Here is a 22,517-nt window from a genome sequence, read left to right on the forward strand (position 1 = left end):
AGAAACCCTGAAGAATTTCTGTAGAATATTCTGAAGTGGTAAGATTAATTTCTTCTATTTCTCTGTTTTTGAGCCCCATGCAGGGAGGGAAACATTCCAATTCCATATGAAGATATGGTATACCCATAGAAAATATTTACTTCTTCATCTTTGTCCTTTTTATTTTACTACAGTACTTAATACATATACACTGTGTGGGCTTTTATTTCAAAATGTTCATATTTATTCTAGCCATTTTTTTTTCTTTCCAACATTTAGTAAAATTCATCAGTTTTCCTTAAAAAATTGTTTTCTATTCTCAATCTTCTTGAATTAAAAAAAATAATCTCAAACTCTTAATGACACCATCGGCTTCTAGAATTTAAACTCATATCATCCAAAAGTTGTTAATGTTATTCAATTTAGGCATTTTAACGACGTATATGCTTTGGTTTTTTTCAATGTCACCCATGAGTTTTTGTCTGAAGCATTACTTTTCAGGATCTGCTTTTTTTTTTACACTGAATTCCTCAACTTCATTTTTTTTAACCACAAAAATGTAAGAAATCAGTCTGTCAGATCAAGCTGTTTATTTGTCTAGCCTAGTGTTAATTTTCCTTGCTCCTTGCTCCTTTAAACTGGGGGCACTGGGGACTGAACCCATTATAAAGAGCTTGAAGCTATCTAGATCAGTGGTTCTCAACCTGTGGTCCGTGGACCCCTAGGGGGCTGCAATGTCATCACAGAGGGTCTACGAAGTTTTGCAAAAATGTTATGATTTAAGTTGAGTTAACTCTTGGTGCGTGGCCACAAAAGGTATTTGTCAATGGTGAAGAAAAGATTCAGAACCACTGATCTAGGTCACCTACCCCACAAATCAATAAATCAGCTGTACAGCAGAAATAGCATTCTCTTAATACTTAAATTTTACTACTAACCTTAAGAGTATTTGTAAATGTTTGTTCAAAACAGGTAGCCATAATGTAATTCCTGAAGTTGTTTTTTTTTTACATCTATTAAGAAAAGTAAGCAACATTTTCATTTGTGAAGAATGCAGCAGAACTAGTCAAACATTCTAGTACTAAAGCATATATTTCAAGTGACAGAAAAGTTCAGCCTCTCCTCACATCCAGTTCCTTCTTAGCAGCCTAAGAATTCAGCAATCAAAAATGTAGTTTGGCTCAGTTAGCCCAAGAGTGCTCAAAAGATCAAGTATGCAGTTCAATTAACAACACTCTCTGGATTGGTAACAAGCAAGATAAAGGGTGTTTCTCTTGGCCAATAGAATATGCAGCCTCAATTAGCTCTCCGTGCAGGTAGATAATTTCAGTATGTAACTTGATCTTGCAACCAGAAGACAGCTGACCAGCCATGCTTTCAGTTTGTTAGCAAAATTTATAATTCTATGCTTATAGTTTTAATTGTTTGATATAATTTGATGTTACATGCACACTGAAAATTAGTGCTGTTTAACCCCATATTCCTGTCTAATTCAGAATTGGATCTACAATTTATATGGAGTCATCTGATAGACTTCTGATTTCAGATTGCAGGTGGGAACAATACTTTAAAATTATAGGGGCATGCTATGTTTTTAATGTGTTTTTTACTTATGATTTATTATAAATGCATATGTTATTTCCTGCTTTAAGTACTGTTAGGTAAAGAGAGAAACTAAGAATAACCAATCACGAAACATTTTTTTAAAAGTCTGAAAAACAATGTTGTTAATCTTAGATTACTTTGTCCAGGGAGCATTTTTATTTATTTATTTTTAAATTGTAACCACCTTCTACAATAGTATAAGCCAAAACTGCTCAGTGAAAATATTGCTCCTCTTATTGGATTTGTCACTTTTACCTGGGAACTTTCTACTCAAAACTTGAGGTTTAAATTTTAAAATGTCAAAAGATTATTGCTTAACAATGCATAAATAAAATTAACTTGGGCATGATTTGCCAGCAAGGTCTTATTTATAATCTTTACTTCTGTTTTCATTTTAATGTACTTACAGTAGTTACTTTGAATTGTCTGAAATATTCTTCTGAGTAAATCTGGATTCTACTGAAAGAGTTTTTTCCCTATTTGAACAAATTCTGGTATGAATGTACATGTACTCTCATTGATAAATTGTAAAGATCCTTTGTGATAAACTCATTGGTCTATCTAGTTCAGAAAATTGGCAAATATTCCTCAGCATTTCTATAAGCTTCTTTCAAAGATGTGAGTCATAGAATCTGGGACCTTCCATCCATAGAATGTGAATTTTAATACTCTGCTTTAGCCCTTCCTGTCCTACTAAAGTATTCAACCAATTTCAATAGTTGAACATATTTGGATTTGGATTTTATTGGGTTTGTATGCCGCCCTATTCCCGAGGGACTCAGGGCGGCTCACAATAAAAAAGGGGAAGGGATACAAAAAAATAAAATAAAATAAACAACAATTTAAAATTATACAACAGCCGTAACCTCGAATGGGGCTGGATGACTCAACAGCCCCAGGCCTGCCGGAACAGCCAGGTCTTAACTGCTTTGCGGAAGGCCAGGGGGGTAGTAAGGGTCCGGATCTCCACGGGGAGATCATTCCAGAGGGCCGGAGCAGCCACAGAGAAGGCCCTCCCCCGAGGAGTCGCCAGCCGACATTGGCTGGCAGAAGGAATTCTGAGGAGGCCTAGTATATATAGCTTACCCCATAGGAATCTTGGTAATTTGCCTACTAAGGTGTATTTTATTATCTAAAAAATAGAAGCAAATAATCGAGAAATGGGGCTAAAAGATTATTTTCTATATATAGGATAAGTGGGTACCAACCACACTAGGGAAATTAACAATTTTAATATGTCCACCTTACAAAAATTATATCTTCTCTCAAGTATTTTTTAAGCATTTTATGTTAACCAATTAATTTCAATTTTGGGAAGAAACCTTTTCCCACTGTCTTTGGAGTCACTAGCTTCCCTTTCCAACCAAAACAATACATAAGAATGCATTGTTTTTACCCAATACTAAGCATTTAGGAAAAAAACAGTGGGTAAGTTCACCAGTCATACGAAGTTTGAATGTTATGTTCTAATACAGCGTGTTGACATATCCAATAGGGTGGAATGAGAATAAGTCATGCTGCCCCCACCCCACCCCGTCCATTCAATTGAGTTCAATTTGCAGAACAAGTTTTCTTGGCAAGTTTTTTCAGAAGTGCTTTGCCTTTACCTTACCTTCCTAAGGCTGAGAGAAAGTGATTGGCCCAAGGTGACTTTGTGCCTAACGCAGGATTAGAACTCACCATCTCCCGATTTCTAGCCTGATGCTTTAACCACTACTCAAACTGGGTAGTCATGCTTTAGTCCCACTGAAATCACTTAGATTTAAGTTGATAATGATAGCTTGGTCTAGTAATTTTATAAGGTTTAGGTTAATTTAGCTATATTTTATGATGAAATGCATTCTTTGATCACACAGTAAGTACCGTATATCAATTAACAAGTATATAAACTTACTGTGTGGGCCAAGATAATACGAAGCAGTGAAATAGGATTTTAGAAAGCCCATACAAAGATTTAAGAGTGTGTCAGCACGTTTGATGTAAAGGCAAATGTAAAGGTTCCCCTCATACATATGTGCTTGTTGTTCCCGACTCTAGGAGGTGGTGCTCATCTCCATTTCAAAGCCAAAAACCCAGTACTGTCCAAAGATGTCTCCATGGCCATGTAGCCGGCATGACTAAATGTTGAAGGCGCATGGAACACTGTTACCTTCAAAGTAGTCCCTATTTTTCTACTTGCATTTTTTATGTGCTTTTGAACTGCTAGGTTGGCAGAAGCTGAGACAAGTAACGAAAGCTCACTCAGTTATGTGGTCCTAGGGATTCGAACCGCCCAACCTCAGTGTCTTAGTCACTGAGCCACTGTGTCCTTCTGCATCTGATGTACACCTCTTCAAAGAAATAGTCCCCCCTTATTGTGCTTCTAATGTTCTATGTGAATTTTCTCATGATGTCTTTGACCTACTGAGTCTCTCAAGATTATTACCTTTTGGAATCAGGGCCATTGTAACAATAGACTTTATCATATTAAAGAATATAAGGTTTCTAGACCTGTTTTTATTTTGAAATGCAGATTTGGCACAATTTCAAACAGTAATTTTGTGGGCTCTGTACCTTCCTTTTCTTTTAGCCTCACATATTTGTATTACCTATTTTTAACTTGTTTTGCTATTCCTAATAGCAAGCTCTGTGACTTATATTAACCTCTAAATGATCTTTGTTATGGTTAAAGGTTTATTCATTAACTGAATTGAGAAGCTCTCATCTCCTTTTAGAAGGGGGAAAATAAAACTCCTAACAGTATCCCTAAAGTATTGCAACCACGTTAATTCATACTTGCAAATCAACTTCAGTGCTTGATTCATTTCAGGTACAAGTTTTGCAATCTGGTTTTTAAATAGAGGAATTAGGGAGAAATGTGGGAGAGGGTATTTATTTGCTTGATTCCACATGACAATGCCAGAATAATTGAATAGACTGTATAGTTAGTTTGACAAGGCAGAATATGAAATCAGCAGCCTCGCATACCAGAGGAAGGAGGTAGGCTCAGAGTCTCTGACAGTTATAATGAATTTTATCAGAATTTCTCCAAAGGCTGACCATTGTATGTTGAATTATTAAACCTTCCCTCCCCCCTTTCTGTGAGGTAATGAACAACTGTAAACCAACATGCATTTGTATTAGCTTTTTCAAGAATGAATAATTAATTGTGGGCCTGACATAGGAGATGTTTGGCTTCAAATGGCTGCATGTCAAAACCCATAAGCTGATCTCTGAGGCAGCCGAAAATCTAACTATAGTAATGGAGACTTGAGAGTTTTCATAGGATGGGATGTGCTATGGATACTTAAATGTGAACTTGCTGTATTGATGCTATTATGTTTTTATAGGTGGTGTCTGTAAGCAGTAAATTTTGGAAACACTATTAGAAGGTGAAGCAGGTTCTGATATTTCATCGTAAGTAGAGATAAATTGTGCCGAATTTTCCTTCAAGGCTTCAGGGTGCTATATTTATCTTTCACCATTTCCTGTCCAAAGTACTGAAATATGAGATTTTTAATACAGGGACAACTTTTGTTTAGAACAAAAATTGTATTGTCTTATAATGAAGTTTCTGCAGTAGAAGCCCAGCTGGCTATGGACAATAGAACAGAGAGATTGCTATGAAACTGAACTCAAAGTAAACTCTGATGGGTAGAGTCAACTGTCGTACTCTTTTGAGTCACTCTCAAAATCTTCAGTATTAAAGCTTTTCTGGTATGCAAGGCTGTCTACAGATCTGGAACCTCCTCACCGTTCCTAATGAGCAAACATAAACTTAAGAGGTAGTATCATCATATGCATTCTATTATTCTGGTCACAAGATTCAAGAATTTCATCACTAACATATATGAGGTTTGCTAGATTTTTCCCAAAGATCTGTGATCTGCATGGTGGTATACTGTTATGACTGCAACATGTGGTTCAATATCCCATTTTTTAAATAGAAGAATGAATATTGAGTGATGTGCAACATGCAAAAGTAGTGCAAAATTTAACATTTGTGATTCTTCTACCATTTCTCCAGATCTAGCCTCATATGTACACTTGTTATTTAGTTGTCTGACTACTTTTAAGGAGCTACAGTAATATAACTTTAAGTCTAAAGTATCACTAGTGTCTATTTTTATTTAACACTTGATATTAAGCTTGATATTAATTGTAATGTTTTAAGTAGAGTAACTGCATGAAAAAAACCCATGAGTACGACACTTAATTGGTGAGCTATAACTGCTGCAAAGATCTGATTTATCTAGCTAACAAAGATGCAAGAACCAAGTTCAGTGACCCCAAGTCAGTTGGGGTCAGGATTTAGTCAGTTCAAACTAGAAGTTGTAACATTTTTGTTTTTTAGGACATACTTTTGTTTTAGCAACAAGATATTATTACATCTTATTGCATTCTTTGCGCTCTTAGTAGACTAGAAAAATGCTGTAGATATAATTTATTTTGACTTCAGTAAGGCATTTGATAAAGTAGACCACAACCTACTACTTATAAAACAGAAAAGTGTGGGTTAGACAGCCACCACTCCTTCTCCCATTGATATATTTATATATCTATATATTTTAACCAAAATTCTCGGACCATTTTATTACATGCTGTTTAACTTGTTCTTATTTTATTTCTAATTTCTGTAAAAGGTTGTAGATTTTAAGAATCACTAAAATACTAAGCAATCTGTATTCCACAAAGATATGCATTATTTATTTATTTCTAAAGCACTTTAACAAAAACGTTTCTCCCCTTAATCAATTCAAAAACTTTCTGAAGTTAAATTCTAATCCAGTGTTTTGCCATTCTTCTTAAATTCTTTAAATTGTTGTTTTACTCTTCTCTTTTATCTACAATGAAGTCTCTTTGTTATTCTTTTACAGAATTTTTAAGGGTGTTTAGGCCAAGATACTGTAGAACTAAGGGTTTTGGCTTTTGCATGACTAGGATTCAATAATGAATCAAAGATTTGTAAGAGTTTACAGGTTAACTTTGCTTTTCATCTACATGTGTAGAAGACTCACAGACATATCTGTCCTAGATGAGAATCTTTATTGTAGACAAGAATGAAGCCTTACAAAATAGTTGATTACCTGCTATCAGTGAGAAGATTGCATGAGCTTTATTGCCTTTACTTGGGGCTTCTTGATTACTGTTACAATATCCATATATTATTGTGCTTTGTGTCCTTGGAGCCAAGAAGTTGTATCTATACATAATGGTAAACTCCAGCATGGGACTTGTTGGTTACTACTTTAGTCTTCACATGATGGCAAGTGTATTATCTTCTAAAAGGCACTAATAATAGAAATAAGGAAATCAATCAGGAAATGCCTTCTTACAATAGACTGGCAGTTTTTCGTTCGATGAGTTAGGCAAAACATAAATTCTGATGACACTCTGCTCTCAGAAAATATATAAAACTGTATGTTTCACATCTGTGTCTTGAGTAACATAACATACACAAAGTAGGATTCCCCAATCCATGACTTATAATTTTATCATAGAGAACTCAAGAATTAATTTGGAAATCCTAAGTAAAATTGGGTACTTAGGACCACAGAGCTATATAATGAACACCAGGCAATATACTGAATGCTGGAAGAAGGAATAACACAACAAGAATGAGGGAGAATTCATCATTCCTTACTGTGACTTGGAACCTTAATTCTGACTGCCACACTGGTGAGGAAATCATTCCATTCTCTGATACAACTTTACATGAAGTTGCCCATGCAGACATAGAACAAAAGGTTCCTTCAAGACAGATAAAGTGAATGTGTTCTCCTTAAGGCAAAAAAATAAAAAATCAACAGACCAGCAAGTTAAAGAATGCATTAAAAAAAACTATCGTGATGTCGCAAAGGGAGATAAAATTCTTGTTCAGTTAATGAGAGGAGTTATTTTTGTTGCAAAAATAGGTACAAGTTAAGTATTAGGGGGAAGTTTGAATAAACCACATTTGGCAATGCATTATAATTCTGGAATGTTCACCTTTGACTTCTTATGAAACAGCCTAGTGCAGACACATTTTTGTTGCTATAACTGCAAAAAAAAAAAATTATTTTTCCCCTGCCCTATTACCTTGGGCAAAACCTTTCGGGAAGAATGAAGCTGGTATATGAAATAATGTTCTCTCTGCTCTGAAGTTATAACAGACGGAGAAACAAAACAAAATAAAATAAAATAAAAGCAAATAATTAAAATTTGGAATGTGGATTTTCATGCAAACGGCCCTATCCTTTTCACAGCCTGAAACCTATCATAATGGCCGTAACAAATCATTTTTACTTTATCAGTTTCCTTTTTCTAGTTTTAAGTGAGTGCCATATAGCTACAGGGAAATTAAGCTGGAAAAAATAAAACACAATAGATCACATCTAGCATCCCTAGCCATAAAAAGAAACACAATCTAGGTTTTGCTTTTGAATGTCCTCCCTTTTTTGATTTAGGTTCCTGCTTCTTCTTATCCAACGTGTTATTTGATAGACACAAAAAAGCATACACATACGAAAATGTATATTTATCTAAAAATATAGAATGATTTCACAGTGTACAAAACATTTATTATTAATGTCATTAATTTCAGGATCTTATTTATACATGTTCATAAGGAAAGGGTATGAGTAACTTCAGGCACACTTTGAATTCCTAGCAAAATTATTCTTTGGAGAAAATGGTCTTCTCCACAGTAGTTTCATTCATTTGGTTTCTTTAAAAGAACAATAAAAACTCATTGGGGTGTCTCCCCAGGAGAGGATAGTTTTTCACCAACAGAGAGCACTCTTTCATCCACATAAAAACAAAATGCTCAAGTTGAAGACCTTTTGTAAAATTTTGTTGCAGGAACAAAGGCGTTCATTCAGATATAAGGCTTCTCTGCTTTTAGTTCTTTCTGGTCACCTGATCAAGCTCTTGGTAATTTTTAGGCTACTTTAGTCTGCATTCCTCAAATTCTTTATACTTGGCCCTGTAATTAAGTGCTTCAGGTTCACTGCCTAAAACGTTGATTCTATAACTTTCCACTTCTTGTGCCCTCAAACGCAAGACTAATGCAACAGTCAAAGCTGCACTCAACTCTGAGTCTCAAAACCAACCTCTTGAAGCTACAAAAAAAGCAAAAAAAAAGTCTTCATGTGAACACTGTGGAGTCCTAATCAGGTAAAACGGAGGCTTGCCATTTGTGTATATTTCCACAAGATTATTTTCTAAAGGATGCTTGGCAATATAAACAAAGCACTTCTATTTTGAATGTGATTTTTTTTTCATTCCACATCAGTTGTATGGTTTCTGATTTTGGTGACCGTTAAACTAATCTATTATTATGTATTGTATTTATTATAAAATTGTGCTTGTTCCAAGCAAGTTGTATCATCATTTGTGGATAACTATTTGGTATAAAAGTGGGGATAAGGATGGCAGATGCCAAATTATGACATAGTAAATGATAACTTGTTGATAATGGCATTTCTAGCCACTATAAGCATTACTATTGAGCATTTAAAATATTCTTGTACAAACAGCAAGTGAAACTAATGAAAGAAAGCGTATAACCGTATTACTTTTACACTTTCGCAGTCAAACTCAGGTGAAATACTATTTGGAGGTTTGTAATGCGATCAACAGAAAAAGGCTCTTGATGTGCCATCTGGAACCCAAGGATTACTTACTGTAACTTTATGGCATTGATGGGGAATATGTGGCAGAATCTTTTTATACAGCATGTCTACCAAAAAGCCTTTTTTACCTTTTTTAAATGATGGTAAATTATGAACACTATTTATCTTGTGCACAAAAAGGAAGGTGCAAAGAGGGGATAGAATTTTAAAAATTTTTTAAAAATTAAAAATTAATTTTAATCTTAATTAAACTTTCTTGAGGAGTTTGAAAAGTATAGAAGCTAAGTTATTACAGTTATTCTGGTTCTGGGCTACCCTTTTGTGCATGTTTCAGAAATCTTTACAAAGCTTTTACCCACTTGAGAGTAGGCAAACATGTTAATTAATAATGAAATACACAACACAATACAATTTATTCCATCTACCGCTTCCTAAGTGGGCTCAAGCCAAATGTAAAATAAGAGATAACACAGTTCTAGCGTACATTATACATACATCAGGACGTGGGTACAATTGGAGGGCTGATCACTTTATAATACTGAGCCCTATGGCACATATGCCACAGGACAATAAATAGTTTTGCACGGATTCAATCCAGTCCACAGAACACCCCTACTGTTTTATGTTACATTAAACACATTGCATCCTCCTATTTATTTTCCTGCACTTTTATCTCACCCATGACTAAATATATGTCAGCCCTTTGAGGGTTGTTGTTATTTTAGACTAAAGTATAGGCTACTTTGCGGATATAGGGTAGAATAACAGAAACTTGCAACCTGCAGTGTTTCCCTTTCTTTCTGTCTTATACCAGAGAGAATCAAGGGAGGGCAAACTTAAGTTTGTTTCTTATGCTTTCTTATTTTCCTGGACTAAGCCCATGTTTTGTCTAATGCCTCCATGTAACTTCTCTAAAGCTATCTCTGTGTTAACCCATAGTTCCTATGAAACCTGAATGCATTAGACCACGGGTGTCAAACGCGCTATGACATGTTGTCATCATGTGATGTATCACAACTTTTTCCCCTTCACTTAACCGGGGGTGGGCATGGCCAGCATGTGACACATCCGGTTTGACACCCCTGCATTTGACTGTTGTTATTAGTGGAGGTTCCTTTGCTACACATAACAGATATAATCCAATGGAGTTTACACACCTTCATTTACTCTCAAAGCATGGGGAATGTCTCTTGGATTACTACTGTGCTATGCTCACTTTTGTGCAAATCAGTGCTGCCACTAAGTTATCCTCTGTTATTCAGGTGTGAATATTTCAGGTATGAAGTAAAGTGAATTTACAGTTTACTATTTACAGTTTTGATCCAAAACTTTACTATAAATCCCCTTTCAAAAGTTACAGATTGTATAGCTAAGCATGTCTTCAAATGAGTTTGGCGATGGAATATTAAAATATTGTAGGGTGTAACTCATTTTTCTTAAAAAATAAAAATGTAGCACAGGTAGTCCTCAACTTTCAACCACAATTGAGACCAGAATTTCTAACTAAGCAAGTTGCTAAGTAAGGTGGTTGTTAATGAGCCGCACCAAAGTTTATGACCTTTTGTGCTACAGTTGTTAAGTGAATCACTGCAGTTAAGTGAATCACATGGCTGTTAAGTGAAGTTAGCATCTCCCATTCCCTTTGTTTATTGGAAACCAGCTGGAAAGGTCACAAATAGTGATCAGATGGCCTCAGCATGTTCCCTCTGCCATAAATACAAGCAGGTTGCCAAAGGCCATATTTTGATCAAATGACCATGGGGAAGCTGTAACAGTCATAAGTGTGAGGAGCGTTCAAAAGTCACTTTTTTCAGTGCTACTGTAACTTGGAATAATTGCTAAATGAATGATTGCACGTTGAGGACTTCCTATAGTTTACAAGCCAGTATATCAATATGCATCGCTAATGAGGTCCTTTTTTTTCCTCAGCTCCTGGCCAAAAAGGTCTCAAGATTTGAAGAAACATTTATAGAAAAGGAATACCTGACGCATTATGGATTTATATGTCACTAGCCTTAACTGAAAGAAGTCCCACATACCAGATTCAGTCTCATTGGCAGAATCAACTATGCACCACCTTCTCAAACTTGTTTTGGAACAGAAAGATCTTTCACGTGCTGGGGAACTCTTTTCTTTGGACGATTCTGAAATAGAAGGATGCCTATCCGAAGCCCTTGAGCAAATCAAACTAATTAGTTCATCTCCTGTAAGTAGAACCCTTCGTACTCTTTGCAAAGCAGAATATGGGGTAGAAAATCCATGTAAGCCGTCTTGAGTCACCATGTACGAGTAGGTGGCAATATAAATTTTCTTTAAAAAAAAGAGAGAGAGATTTACCCTGTTTCCCTGAAAATAAGACCTCCCCAGATAAGTATAATCGGGCTTTTGAGTGCATGCGCTAAAATAAGCCCTCCCCCCCCAAAATAAGCCCTCCCCGAAAATATCACAAAACAGCAGCAGCCATGAGGTGACCACACTCGCCACCTCCTGCACCTCAAAAATAATAAGACCTCCTGAAAATAAGCCTAAGCGCTTATTTTTGGGGGTCAAAAGAAAATAAGATCCTGTCTTATTTTCAGGGAAACATGGTAGCTTCAGAAGCTCAAGAAAATAAATTATAAATTTCACCCTCAATAAAGTGGGAGCAGTTATGATTTCTTTTCAGAAAGACTGGAAATGTAGCATGTCAGTGTGTCAGTGCCTGAAGTCAGCAGGAAGCAAAATTATTTGAAAATGTTTTCTATTTGTTTAAATCAGAACCGTAAGAAAAGCAGCAAATCCTAAAGGTGCTTTTTCAAGAGGAAACTGTACTTTCTGGGTTTTCCTTGAAGTCATTTCGCTTCTCATCCAAGAAGCTTCTTCAGCTCTGACTGGATGGTGGGGAAAAGAAGGATTTATATTCCGTGCATGCAGCTGGTCATTGGTATTCTTGTAAAGAGTCATTAAGGTCACCTGGAGATTTATAAGGGTCCTCAGGGTCACCTGAGTGGTGCAAATTGGTGTGGAGCCTTCTTGGAACTGTTGAAAGGACTGTGTTGTAGACTGGAGATAGATGGTGTCATATCCCTCCCCCTCTGTTGAGAGAGGGCAGGTCAATTTTGACATAGATGGCCTCTTTGACCCCTCTTTCAAACCAGAGTCCTCTTTCTCCAAAATGTGGAGTTCGCTGTCTTCAAAAGAGTAGCCTTTATTTTTTAAATGCAGATGGATTGCTGAATCTAATCCAGATGGGTTTGTTCTTCTACACTCTTCCATGTGTTTATGAAGTGGTTAATCCAGCCAGAGCTGCAGACCAGAAAATCCAGTTGCCTCTTGAAGAAGCTTTTTTGGGACAACCATGACCTGGATGACTAAGAATTTCTATAGACAAAAGCAGCAAGTAAATGTGATAAATAATGTATAAATAAATCATTCTATAATTATTCTTTAGAACCTTTTTATTAAAGTCATGAATGTAATAATAATAATAATTCCCTGTTTTTAGCCAACAAGTGAAAAGAAAAACAATATTGAATGATTGCAAGGATAGCAGAATGTGTCAGTAAAAGTTAGAAATCAGAAATCATACAAAACATTTCATTGTTTAGGAATAATATTTTTCATACAAGTACCCTTGGTATCTGGCCTTTAAACTCAAACATTAAATACATCTTAATGTTTCTTGTGATAAAGGCATATGGCCCAAGTATATGCATCTGCTAGATGACACATGAATTATACCAGTCATCAGATTTGTGCATCTTTGAATTTACTATTATTGAGAAATTTGGCAGGCTGGCAAAAAGGATCATTGGCTTATTATCTAATATGAATCATTTACACCCAGGATTTGTATTTTTGATTGGATGGCTTACAACCTGACTTGAAAACAATATATCTTGAAGTAGAAGAAAACAATAAATTCTGCATTCCTTGGCCAGTGTTAAAGAATATTAAAATGATGCCCATGATGAACATTTATTGATTTTCTTGAGAGTCTTACAGGAGAATATATGTTCCAAAAATTACTTACCAAGCATCCTTGTTTTATACTTGTTTTGAATTTTTTCTTTCAAATGTATGCCCCACTCAAGTATGATGTACGTTTGTGTGGGTACCCATCAGGGGTGGGTTCCTGCCAGTTCTAACCTCTTTTATAGAAGAGATTCCACAAATCTACAGTGCCATTTAGAACCGGTTCCAGCTTCCTACCCCCACCCGTCCGCATATCATCAAGATGAAGAGCGAGAGGTGGAATTCTGGGAGTTGAAGTCCACAAGTCTTAAAGCTGTCAAGGTTGAACACCCCTGGAGTTTTTTTTTCTAAAGGGTTAGGGGTGCAAGGGTCTTGTAACTTGACAGCTTTAAGACTTGTGTGCTTCAAATGTCAAAGTTTCTGAGCCAACATTTTGGTTGCTAAGCAAGAGCGTTGTTAAGTGAGTTTCACCACATTTTACAAGTTGGCCAGGCCCACCCAGTCACATGGCTGGCAAGCCACTCCCACCCAGTCACATGGTCAGCAAGCCACTCCCACAAAGCAGGCCACACCTACAGAAGAGGTTCTAAAAAAATTTGAAACCCACCACTGGTACTCATATACACACACAAATACACCCTTTCAAATTTCAGAAGGAAACCTATGGTAACTTTTAAATATATGTGTGGAATAATGAATCCACCTAATTCACTGCCTTAGCTCATTGATACCACTGTTGAATTCAGTACTATTATAGAACATCGGACAATGTGGAGAAAACATTTGCCATTAGTTTCCACTTGAGGGCAGTAATAACGCATAACTGACCTAAAAGAACTTTAAGAATGATTTAAATGTTCAGAATGTGAAGGAGATAGGTCATTTTTCACAACTGAGAATGGAATGCAAACTTAATAGCAAATCTATGCATTCTTCAATATTTCACAACTAAGAAACATTTTTAAAAGAAATAGCACTCATATTGCTGACATAGAATAGAACAAATACAGCAATGAGTATTAAGGCTTACTGTTTCTAATAGGAATGTGTGGTTTGGGTAGAAGGAAGGAGTGTAACTGGGCCATTCTTTTAAGGCAAGTGGGGAAAAGCTAGGAAAATGTGGAGAGTGAGCTTACTTACTATGTCAGTAGTAAGAGGGGAAAAAAGGGAAAGAGAAGAGGGATTTGTGAAAAAGTAAAACTATTATTCTGTAATAAGCATGAGTTGTTGATATTCCTCCAACAAAAAATAACTTGTACTAATTAATCTTACTATATTGGGTTAGACAGAGGTACTCCTTCACTTACTATAATAATTGAGCCTGGAATTATGGTCATAAATTGTTGCAGTTGTAAGTCATGGCAATTGTTAAGCAAATGCTACTGTCCCGTTAAGAAAATGTGGAGGTCATTAAGGAAAGGACATGATCATCAAGTGAACCATTCATGTGAATGGCTGTTTTTTTGCTGGAAACTGAAAAAATGCTGTAAACTGGCAAAAAAAACCAACAACCCACAAATTGCAAGGACATGACTATGGAATGCCATGACAGTTTGTAAAACTGACCCAGACAACATGTGGTCATGTGACCATAGAGCAGTGGCAGATTGCCAATTTTTCTACTACCGGTTTGGGCATGTACGACACTTCTGCGCATGTGCAGAAGTGTCTGGGTGGTTAGGCGGTTCTTTCCCACCGCTGCTACTACTGGTTCGCCCGATCCGGTCTAAACCGGGAGCAACCCACCTCTGCCCTAAAGTGTGCAGCATGAACACTTACGACAGCCAGGGGTGCTTTATGGCCATAAAGCACTCATTACATGGCTTTCATGTAATGGGTGGTTCATATGAAAAGTCATAAAATGGCCAGTCGCTAAGTGAGGAGTACCTGTTAAATTTTAATTGTTTATAATCAATGAATTTAAAACAGAAACCATATGTGCCCCCCTTAAATTCCAAAATACTATGCTAAGACCTTATTAAGAGAGAAGATAAAATCAGCAGCGAGATTTTAACTTAAATTTACATAGCCCTATAGCAAATTGGAATAGAATTATACCATTTCCAACTTAACAAATCTAGTTTCCTCAGTTATGATCAATGATGAATCAGATATGCGGCAGATAAATATCAAATATGATGTTCAGCCAAGGACGGGGGGGATTCCTCTCTCTCTCCCTCCCATAGAGCAGCTGAAATAAATACTTTTTTCTATAGCAAAATTATATAATTCATTACTTCAGGATATTATGGTGGGTGCTGACTTAGGTGGTTCTGAAAATGATTAGATTAGGTAACACTTCCAGATGTGGCACACTTTTCTGGAATTGAGGCACTGTGATTGAGATTTGGGAATAGGGTCAGAAGCAAAGCAAATTGAATAAGCAACTTTCTTTTTTTTATGACTGGACATTTTACAAAATACAGCATTTGTCCAACAACTGAATATCCCAGTTTTGTTTGTAGTTACATATTTTTTCTAAGCTTTAAAGTCTTTAAAATCACACCAGTAATCAAATTACTCTTCTAAAATTACATTTTTTCCTTTTGAAGATCTTATTGTATTTCTTCAGCAATCCCGCATACCTTAGACCAGTGGGTCTCAACCTTCCTAATGCCGCGACCCTTTAATACAGTTCCTCATGTTATGGTGACCCCCAACTATAAAATTATTTTGTTTTCGGTATTTTTTTTGAAAATATGGGTTTTCCGATGGTCTTAAAGGGGTCCCGACCCACAGGTTGAGAACCGCTGCCTTAGACTAAGGTTCCTATCTCACAATATGAAATTTATGCTGTTTTTTCCAGCCAACCTTCCCAAAGTTACTTGCAACCATGCAGAAAATGGAATGCGTGATCTGGTGCTTGGGCCTGCTGTTGGATGGGATGTTGGAGAATGTAGTAGATCCCTTCCTACTGTTAATCCACTCTGGACTATATGTTATTTCTAAAGACCTACTTCTTGAGGCTGTTATCACTGGCCAATTTTTCTGGATTAGCAACACTCCAGATTTCATTTCTGGGGAGACTGTCATTGTTCTGGACTTCTATTAGTATGTCGTGTTTCCTCATTTTCTTGAGGTGTGCCTTCTGTTGTGATACCATTCTTCGTTCTCCATTGTTTGTATACTCCTCAGACAGCTTTGGGGGTTCAGTTATCCCTCACTTCTTCCTTCAGTTATCTTATTTCATTTGTCTTCAAATGAAACAAAAGGACTGCTTTGTCTGACAATCTAAGGTAGAAACCTCTAAAATGAAACAGACAGAGGGTTACAGCCGGTGGTGGGATTCAGCCTGTTTGCACCACTTTGTCATAACCTGTTGTTAAATTTCTGAGCAGTTTGGTGAACTGGTTGTTTGAAGAAATCATTTGGGGAGAGAACTGGTTGTTAAATTATTTGAATCCCATCACTGATTACAGCTAATTCTACTGTTGTTCAGTTTTCTAAGATATCAAGATATTTTAATTTTATAAAGGTATTTAAGCTCAAATTAGGTTAATAAATACATTTTTCACAAATAATCATAATGTCCCTTTGGTAAGAATCTGTCTATTTTGGAAACTGAACATTGGATTAGACTGCCCCTTCATTCTGATTTAGCAATTTGATTAACACAAACTTATCATAAATGACAAGCATGATTATGTTTTAGTACAGCCATAGAAATTCTGTACAGTCTTTGAACTGAATTCATTTTTTGTATTAAAAAAAAGTAATTATAAAAGTACAAGCACAGAAAGGGAGTCAAATTATTATTGGTTCATTATTTTCAATTTCAGTTGTCCAACACAGAATTTAGAGTTGGAAGGGTCCTCAGAGTCAGAGGTAATCCAATCCACACCTTTCATCCATGCAGGATCCACTTGAATATCTCTGATATCCAACCCTGTCTAAAGGGCTCTAGTGAAGGAGAACACAAGAAGTCATGATGGAGAACACAAGATGTCATGACGCATACTTTTTCTTCCTGTCATAGATAGTCTTTCTAATTACTTTTAGATCCAAATTGCTAGTGAGGTCAGGCCATAATAAAATTGGAAACTCCTCTGCTATTGGCAGCCAAACAGTTGCCAAGTTTCTATATTGCTGCTAGTATTTTCTGTCCAGTTGGAAAATGTTCTCCACACTTAATACTTCAGGGTGTGGAGACCAGGGTGGTTTATATAATATTTACAAGTGGGGCTTCAGTTCTATCAAGACCAGCTGGACTGCTTTCACATTCAGAATGGCACAGTCTCTCACTGTTTAACGGGATTCACTTTTCTCTCCCACAACACCATGAAAAATTCGGTGTCAGACCGCCTGATGAAACCTTTAAACTAGATATGTTTCAGAGCCTGTTTCTTGTAACATAATGGATGGAAAGATTTCTGGAGCAGAGATGGTACATGATTACTGTCAGCAATGGCCCAGGATCTGGATTAAGTCTCTTCAATAAAGCAATTTTGTCCTGCAGCAACATAGCTTTTGTAATGTCCACAGAACATCATAAATTAGACCATTTAGTAGTAATTGATAACTAAGAGTACAATTTCTATGATTTGTTCCTTTTGTTCTTTAGAAAACGAATATGCATAATCTCATAAATGTCTGTATAACAGTGATGGGTCACCTTTTCTCCTTGTGTACCAAAATTGCATGTGCGCACGTGACAGTACGTGTCTGTGTGCCCACACTCATAATGCAATGCACCCCTCATCCTGTGCATGCACACCTACCCACCCACCCCCGTGCTTCCTATGCACATGTACGTGATCCCCCCGTGGTCCCCCCCATGGCCCGTTTTGGGCCTAGCAGGCCTCCCTGAAGCTGCCTGGGACCAAAAAATGGGTTGCGAGGAAGGCATGCCGCACCCCCACACACATGCCCATGTGACCCCCACCCCACTCCCGGCTTGCACGCACTTCTCCCTCATTTGCAGCACAGACCCAAACATCAGCTGGTCGGCGGGAGGCACGCACACGCATGCACAATGGAGCTGAGCTAGGCAATGGCTCACATGCCCGCAGAGAGGGCTCCATGTGCCACCTGCGGCAAGCATGCCATAGGTTCACCATCACGGCTGTATAAGAAATGTGCAGTGCTCAAATGAACCAAATTGGAGTACAAGATCCAGCAGGTCATACTATGGAGTCCATGACCATCAATCTTTAACTTCTAAAGTTAGGTAATCCCAAGCTTGGTTCCATCAAGAACCTACATATTCGTTATTAAATGTCTCATGCTTCAGCAAGGAACGTGCATTAGTAGAGTTAGAATGAGTTTCTGAAAAGATGTGTTGTTAAACATTGGACTAAAAGCCACCATTGTAATTCTCAGCAGAGGAAGTACAGTCAGAATAGGTCTGTCTTTGGAAAGTTGCCTAACTCCTGGGTTTTTACTGAAATGCTGACTATCGAGACTTATTCTTGATTACAAACCAGTGCAAATTTCTTGTCTTGTCTAACTATGTTATCACAGGACCAAGGATTAGCGTCATTCTACATATTGTAAGAATCTCAACAATCAAAATAGCTCAGGGTGGTGCAGCAATTACGGATTTCCAAAATTTGGAATTATGGTACAATTTTTGTCTCTTTTCAACTATATATCTAGGATCGAAGCCAAAGAATAAAAATGCCTTTTTTCTCTTAATTAACAAAGACTGTTTAACCACAGTAAGTGATGATCAGTTTGCAGGCACTTCAGCCTTCTGAGATGTATTATTACATTATAACCTTCTCTATTGAGGTACAAACTGACAATAGAAGAAATGGTTATGTGTTAGGATTAGAGAAAAACAACCAGCATCCACAGGGTAACTATAAGCAAAGGAATTGTGCATATAGTACCATCCAAAATGGAATTTAGCCTTAAGGGAAATTTAGCCTCATCAGAAATCAAGCAAGACTGAACATATCCAAAATAAAATCAGATCTCTAAAGCACTAATTACTTATTGCCCTTAGATGTTTATATGGATTTCAGAAAGAATTACAGTTCGTAATCTTTGAGCTTCAGGTTTCTTTTCTGCCATCCAGTCTGTTCTGCTCCCAGGAAGATTCAAATAATATAAAAATCTTCCAGCAAACTCCTTCCTATATATTTTACCAATGTGGGAGAGGGCAACAATTAGGAATTTAGGCGAATGTCTCTCCTTGCTTTCTTAGTGGGAGAAGGAATTACGTTACCGTTACTTACAAGGGTGTTCTGTTCTAATAGGGATCCCTGAAATGTGAACTGCTAGAGGCACTTATTACATGAAGATACTCACTTCATTATTGAAATTCCTTGCTTCTTGCCTTGTTCTAAAGACAGAATTATATGAACTTTATACATTATTGATTTGCTTATTTAACACTTAAACTTTTAGGAAAATTCTCATGGTAGTTCAATTAGAATACAATTTGAAAAAAGTTAAAATATAAGAAAAAAACCCCGAGCAATAATGAAGATGAGTACAAATGAGAGAAGAAAAAATAAAAGAGTCTCAAACAGGAAGCATAGCAGTGGTGAAATTTTTTTACTACAGGTTCTGTGGGTGTGGCTTGGTGGGCATGGTGTGGATTGGTGGGCATGGCTTGGTGGACATGGCAGGGGAAGGATACTGCAAAATCTCCATTCCCACCAGTGATGGGTTGCAGGCAGTATTCCCTGGTATGGACGTACCAGAGCCTGCCTGGAGCAACGGGTACCATTCCGGTACGGTGCTCTGGAGGGCCCACCTGCCCGCTCGAGCTCCTTACCTGTTTTTTAAAGCCTTAGGCACTTTTGCACATGCGCATGGCGCATACAGCGCCCGCACAACGCTCCACCGAGCAGCTGGAGCATCGTGGAGGCTTGCAGAGGCGTCGATGGCAGTTACGACGCACAAGTGCCACGCGTGTCCATGTGGGCGACGCCGGGCCTATTACAACCATGCCAGTTGGACCTGGATCCATAACCCACCACTGATTCCCACCCTACTCTGGGGCCAGAGGTGACATTTGCCGGCTCTCCGAAGTACTCTAAATTTCTGCTACCAGTTCTCCAGAACCTGTCAGAACCTGCTGGATTTCACCCCTGAAGCATAGTATTTAATGTTAAGACAGTGAAAGGATAAATAAACCCTCCCGACCTTACATAAGAGCCTAAAAACATGACTCTGTCTTGGGGTTCCAATGGGGCAGCATCACAATGGGGGTGGGTGGTTGATTAATTAACCACAGATCCCATCTTCCTTCCTAATCTTCTCCCACCTTCCTTTCTTTCGGTTGGGTCACTATATTTGACTGTATTGTATCCTATTTATGTTTTTATCTCTGCAACGTTTTTATTTTTTATTATTGTAAACCACCCAGAGTAATCCTTTGGTAAGATGGGCAGTCAATAAATTTTATAACAAACAAACAAATAAATATTCACCCTCAACAACAGCAGCTGAGATGACACTAAAACATGCTAACATTAGTGCTCATCAGAGTTTAGGAAGAGTTATTTAAGTGTTTGGCCAATGTAAACAAAGGGGCATGGCTACTTAGGAACATCGCCCTGTTAGAACAAATTGATCCAATTGATTACTTCAATGCAGTAATTGCTCAAACATGGCCCATCCTAAGAATGGCCAATTCTTGAAAGTCCATAATGTTGCAGTAAAGCCTACACCTTAAACTAGTGGCCAATAATACATGTTTATGGCTTTCTTTCTCTTTAAAACCATATTAAGTATACAAAAGCCCACTTGAAATATTGTCATTAAAAATTTGGAGGCAGCCCTGTCCAGACAGGTAAAGAAATTACATGGTCCAAACAGAACACCAAAGAAAAGGTATGTATGTTATCCTATTTTGATAAAGTAGATATATTCTGGTTGTGTCAATGATTTTTGTGCCTTTTGGATTACCTAGTTTCATTGTGACCTGGGTTTGGCAGAGCTATGAAATATCATGGCCAAATGTCTGAAGTTTTTAATATGTTTTAAAGTGTGCAAATTAAAATCTTGGTTTTAGTGTAGTCTAGTCAAGTGCTTTCAGTCACAATGAACCAGCCTCCCTGCTAAAGGCTAGGCCCTTCATGGCGAACCTATGGCATGCGTGCCACAGGTGGCATACAGAGCCCTCTCTGCAAGCACGCAAGCCATTGCCCCAGCAAGTTCCACCACACATGTGTGCGTGCCTCCTGCCAGTCAGCTGATTTTTGGGTCACGTGTGTGGGGGGGGAGAGTTGTGTCTGCATGCGTGGGGGTGGTGTATGTGATACGCCCCCTGCAGCCCGTTTTTGGTTCCAAGATGCTGCAGGGAGGCCTACTAGGCCCAAAATAGGGGACAAGGGGGTGGTGCATGTATGCACTGGGGACGTGGGGAGTGTGGGATGTCACAAGCGCATGTGCAGGGAGTGTCACACGTGCATTGTATTATAGATGAGGCACGTGACAACAAAAAGGTTAGCCATCACTGTGCTAGTCAATGTCTAAATATGAATAAACATCTTCCTCTAGGTATGGACTCCAACTGTTATCATATTTTATCTCAATCAGGACTACCAGACGAATGACAATGACCAAGCAGTTGTGGAGATTTGTGTCACTCGAATTACTTCAGCCATCAGGGAGACAGAATCCATCGAGAAGCATGGAAAAGCTCTTATTGATCTCTGGGAGTCATGTTTAGAGCACAATCTGAAACCCTTTTGTAAAGATGAAGACACACCGCATGCAAAGATTGCCTCTGATATTATGAGCTGCATTCTGCAGGTAGGAATGTTTTGCCTGATGATGTACCTTTTTGAGGGTATGTTGATTGGTTCTTTTTTTGTAATAGAACTAAACATAAACAGTCTCCCCCAAATTTATAGTAGAAAAGGCGGGTGGGTGATTTATTCAATTTTTCATTTTTTTCCCCAAGGGACAGAGAAATTATCTAACAACTTATCATGGACAAGATTCCTTTTGTGGTTACAGTAGTAAATATGTTGAAAAAGGAGGATGGGAGATCTTGATATATTTCCTTGAAAGGGAAAGGAAGCATGGGAAAATCACACAAAAGGCAAGATCTTCACCGCAACCATCTGGCCACCATATAGCAAAATAAATTCAAGGATGCTCCATCCATGAGAAATCCTCTGAAATGTTCTTCTCCTTTGGAAGAATGTCTAAAATAGCCTGTCTTTAATCAGATTCCATGAAAAGTATTTTCTTGGAATGTGTTCTGCACTATAGTCTGAAGCTGGAAAAAAAGAGTTTTAGATGTGAAAATACACATTATACCTCTTGATTTCCCTTTAAAGATATTTTTCTGGGCTCATAGACTAGCCATATGATTTCTGAAAAAAATGTAGGTTGAGTTAAGGAACAAATATTGGTACTATCTCAACTGAAATATGTATTTTTCTGAAATTGTGTGGCTACTGTGAAATCCTGGGGTGAAAATGC

At 37.5% G+C, this 22,517-nt stretch overlaps 1 protein-coding gene across 5 annotated transcripts in view; it reads left to right on the forward strand.

Moving 5' to 3' along the window:
* Positions 1-1,327: 1,327 nt before the first annotated feature.
* The window catches only part of VEPH1 (ventricular zone expressed PH domain containing 1), a 151,473-nt gene continuing 130,283 nt past the window's right edge, over positions 1,328-22,517 (forward strand). For 3 of the 5 annotated variants that reach the window (XM_087725325.1, XM_087725329.1, XM_087725328.1), the window contains exons 1-3: positions 1,328-1,532; positions 11,106-11,382; positions 21,624-21,839. In XM_087725325.1, coding sequence (XP_087581451.1) covers positions 11,245-11,382; positions 21,624-21,839 — 354 coding nt within the window. In that variant the 5' untranslated portion in view covers positions 1,328-1,532; positions 11,106-11,244. Of the gene's footprint in view, positions 1,533-8,557; positions 8,719-11,105; positions 11,383-12,380; positions 12,556-21,623; positions 21,840-22,517 lie in introns of those variants that run through there. The other 2 variants (XM_087725326.1, XM_087725327.1) reach the window with 2 other exon arrangements.

This window comes from Thamnophis sirtalis, unplaced genomic scaffold (genome assembly GCF_051295495.1).
Source record: "Thamnophis sirtalis isolate CommonGarterSnake01/CBP01778 unplaced genomic scaffold, rThaSir2_p1.2 scaffold_11, whole genome shotgun sequence".
Classification (NCBI taxonomy): Eukaryota; Metazoa; Chordata; class Lepidosauria; order Squamata; family Natricidae; genus Thamnophis; species Thamnophis sirtalis.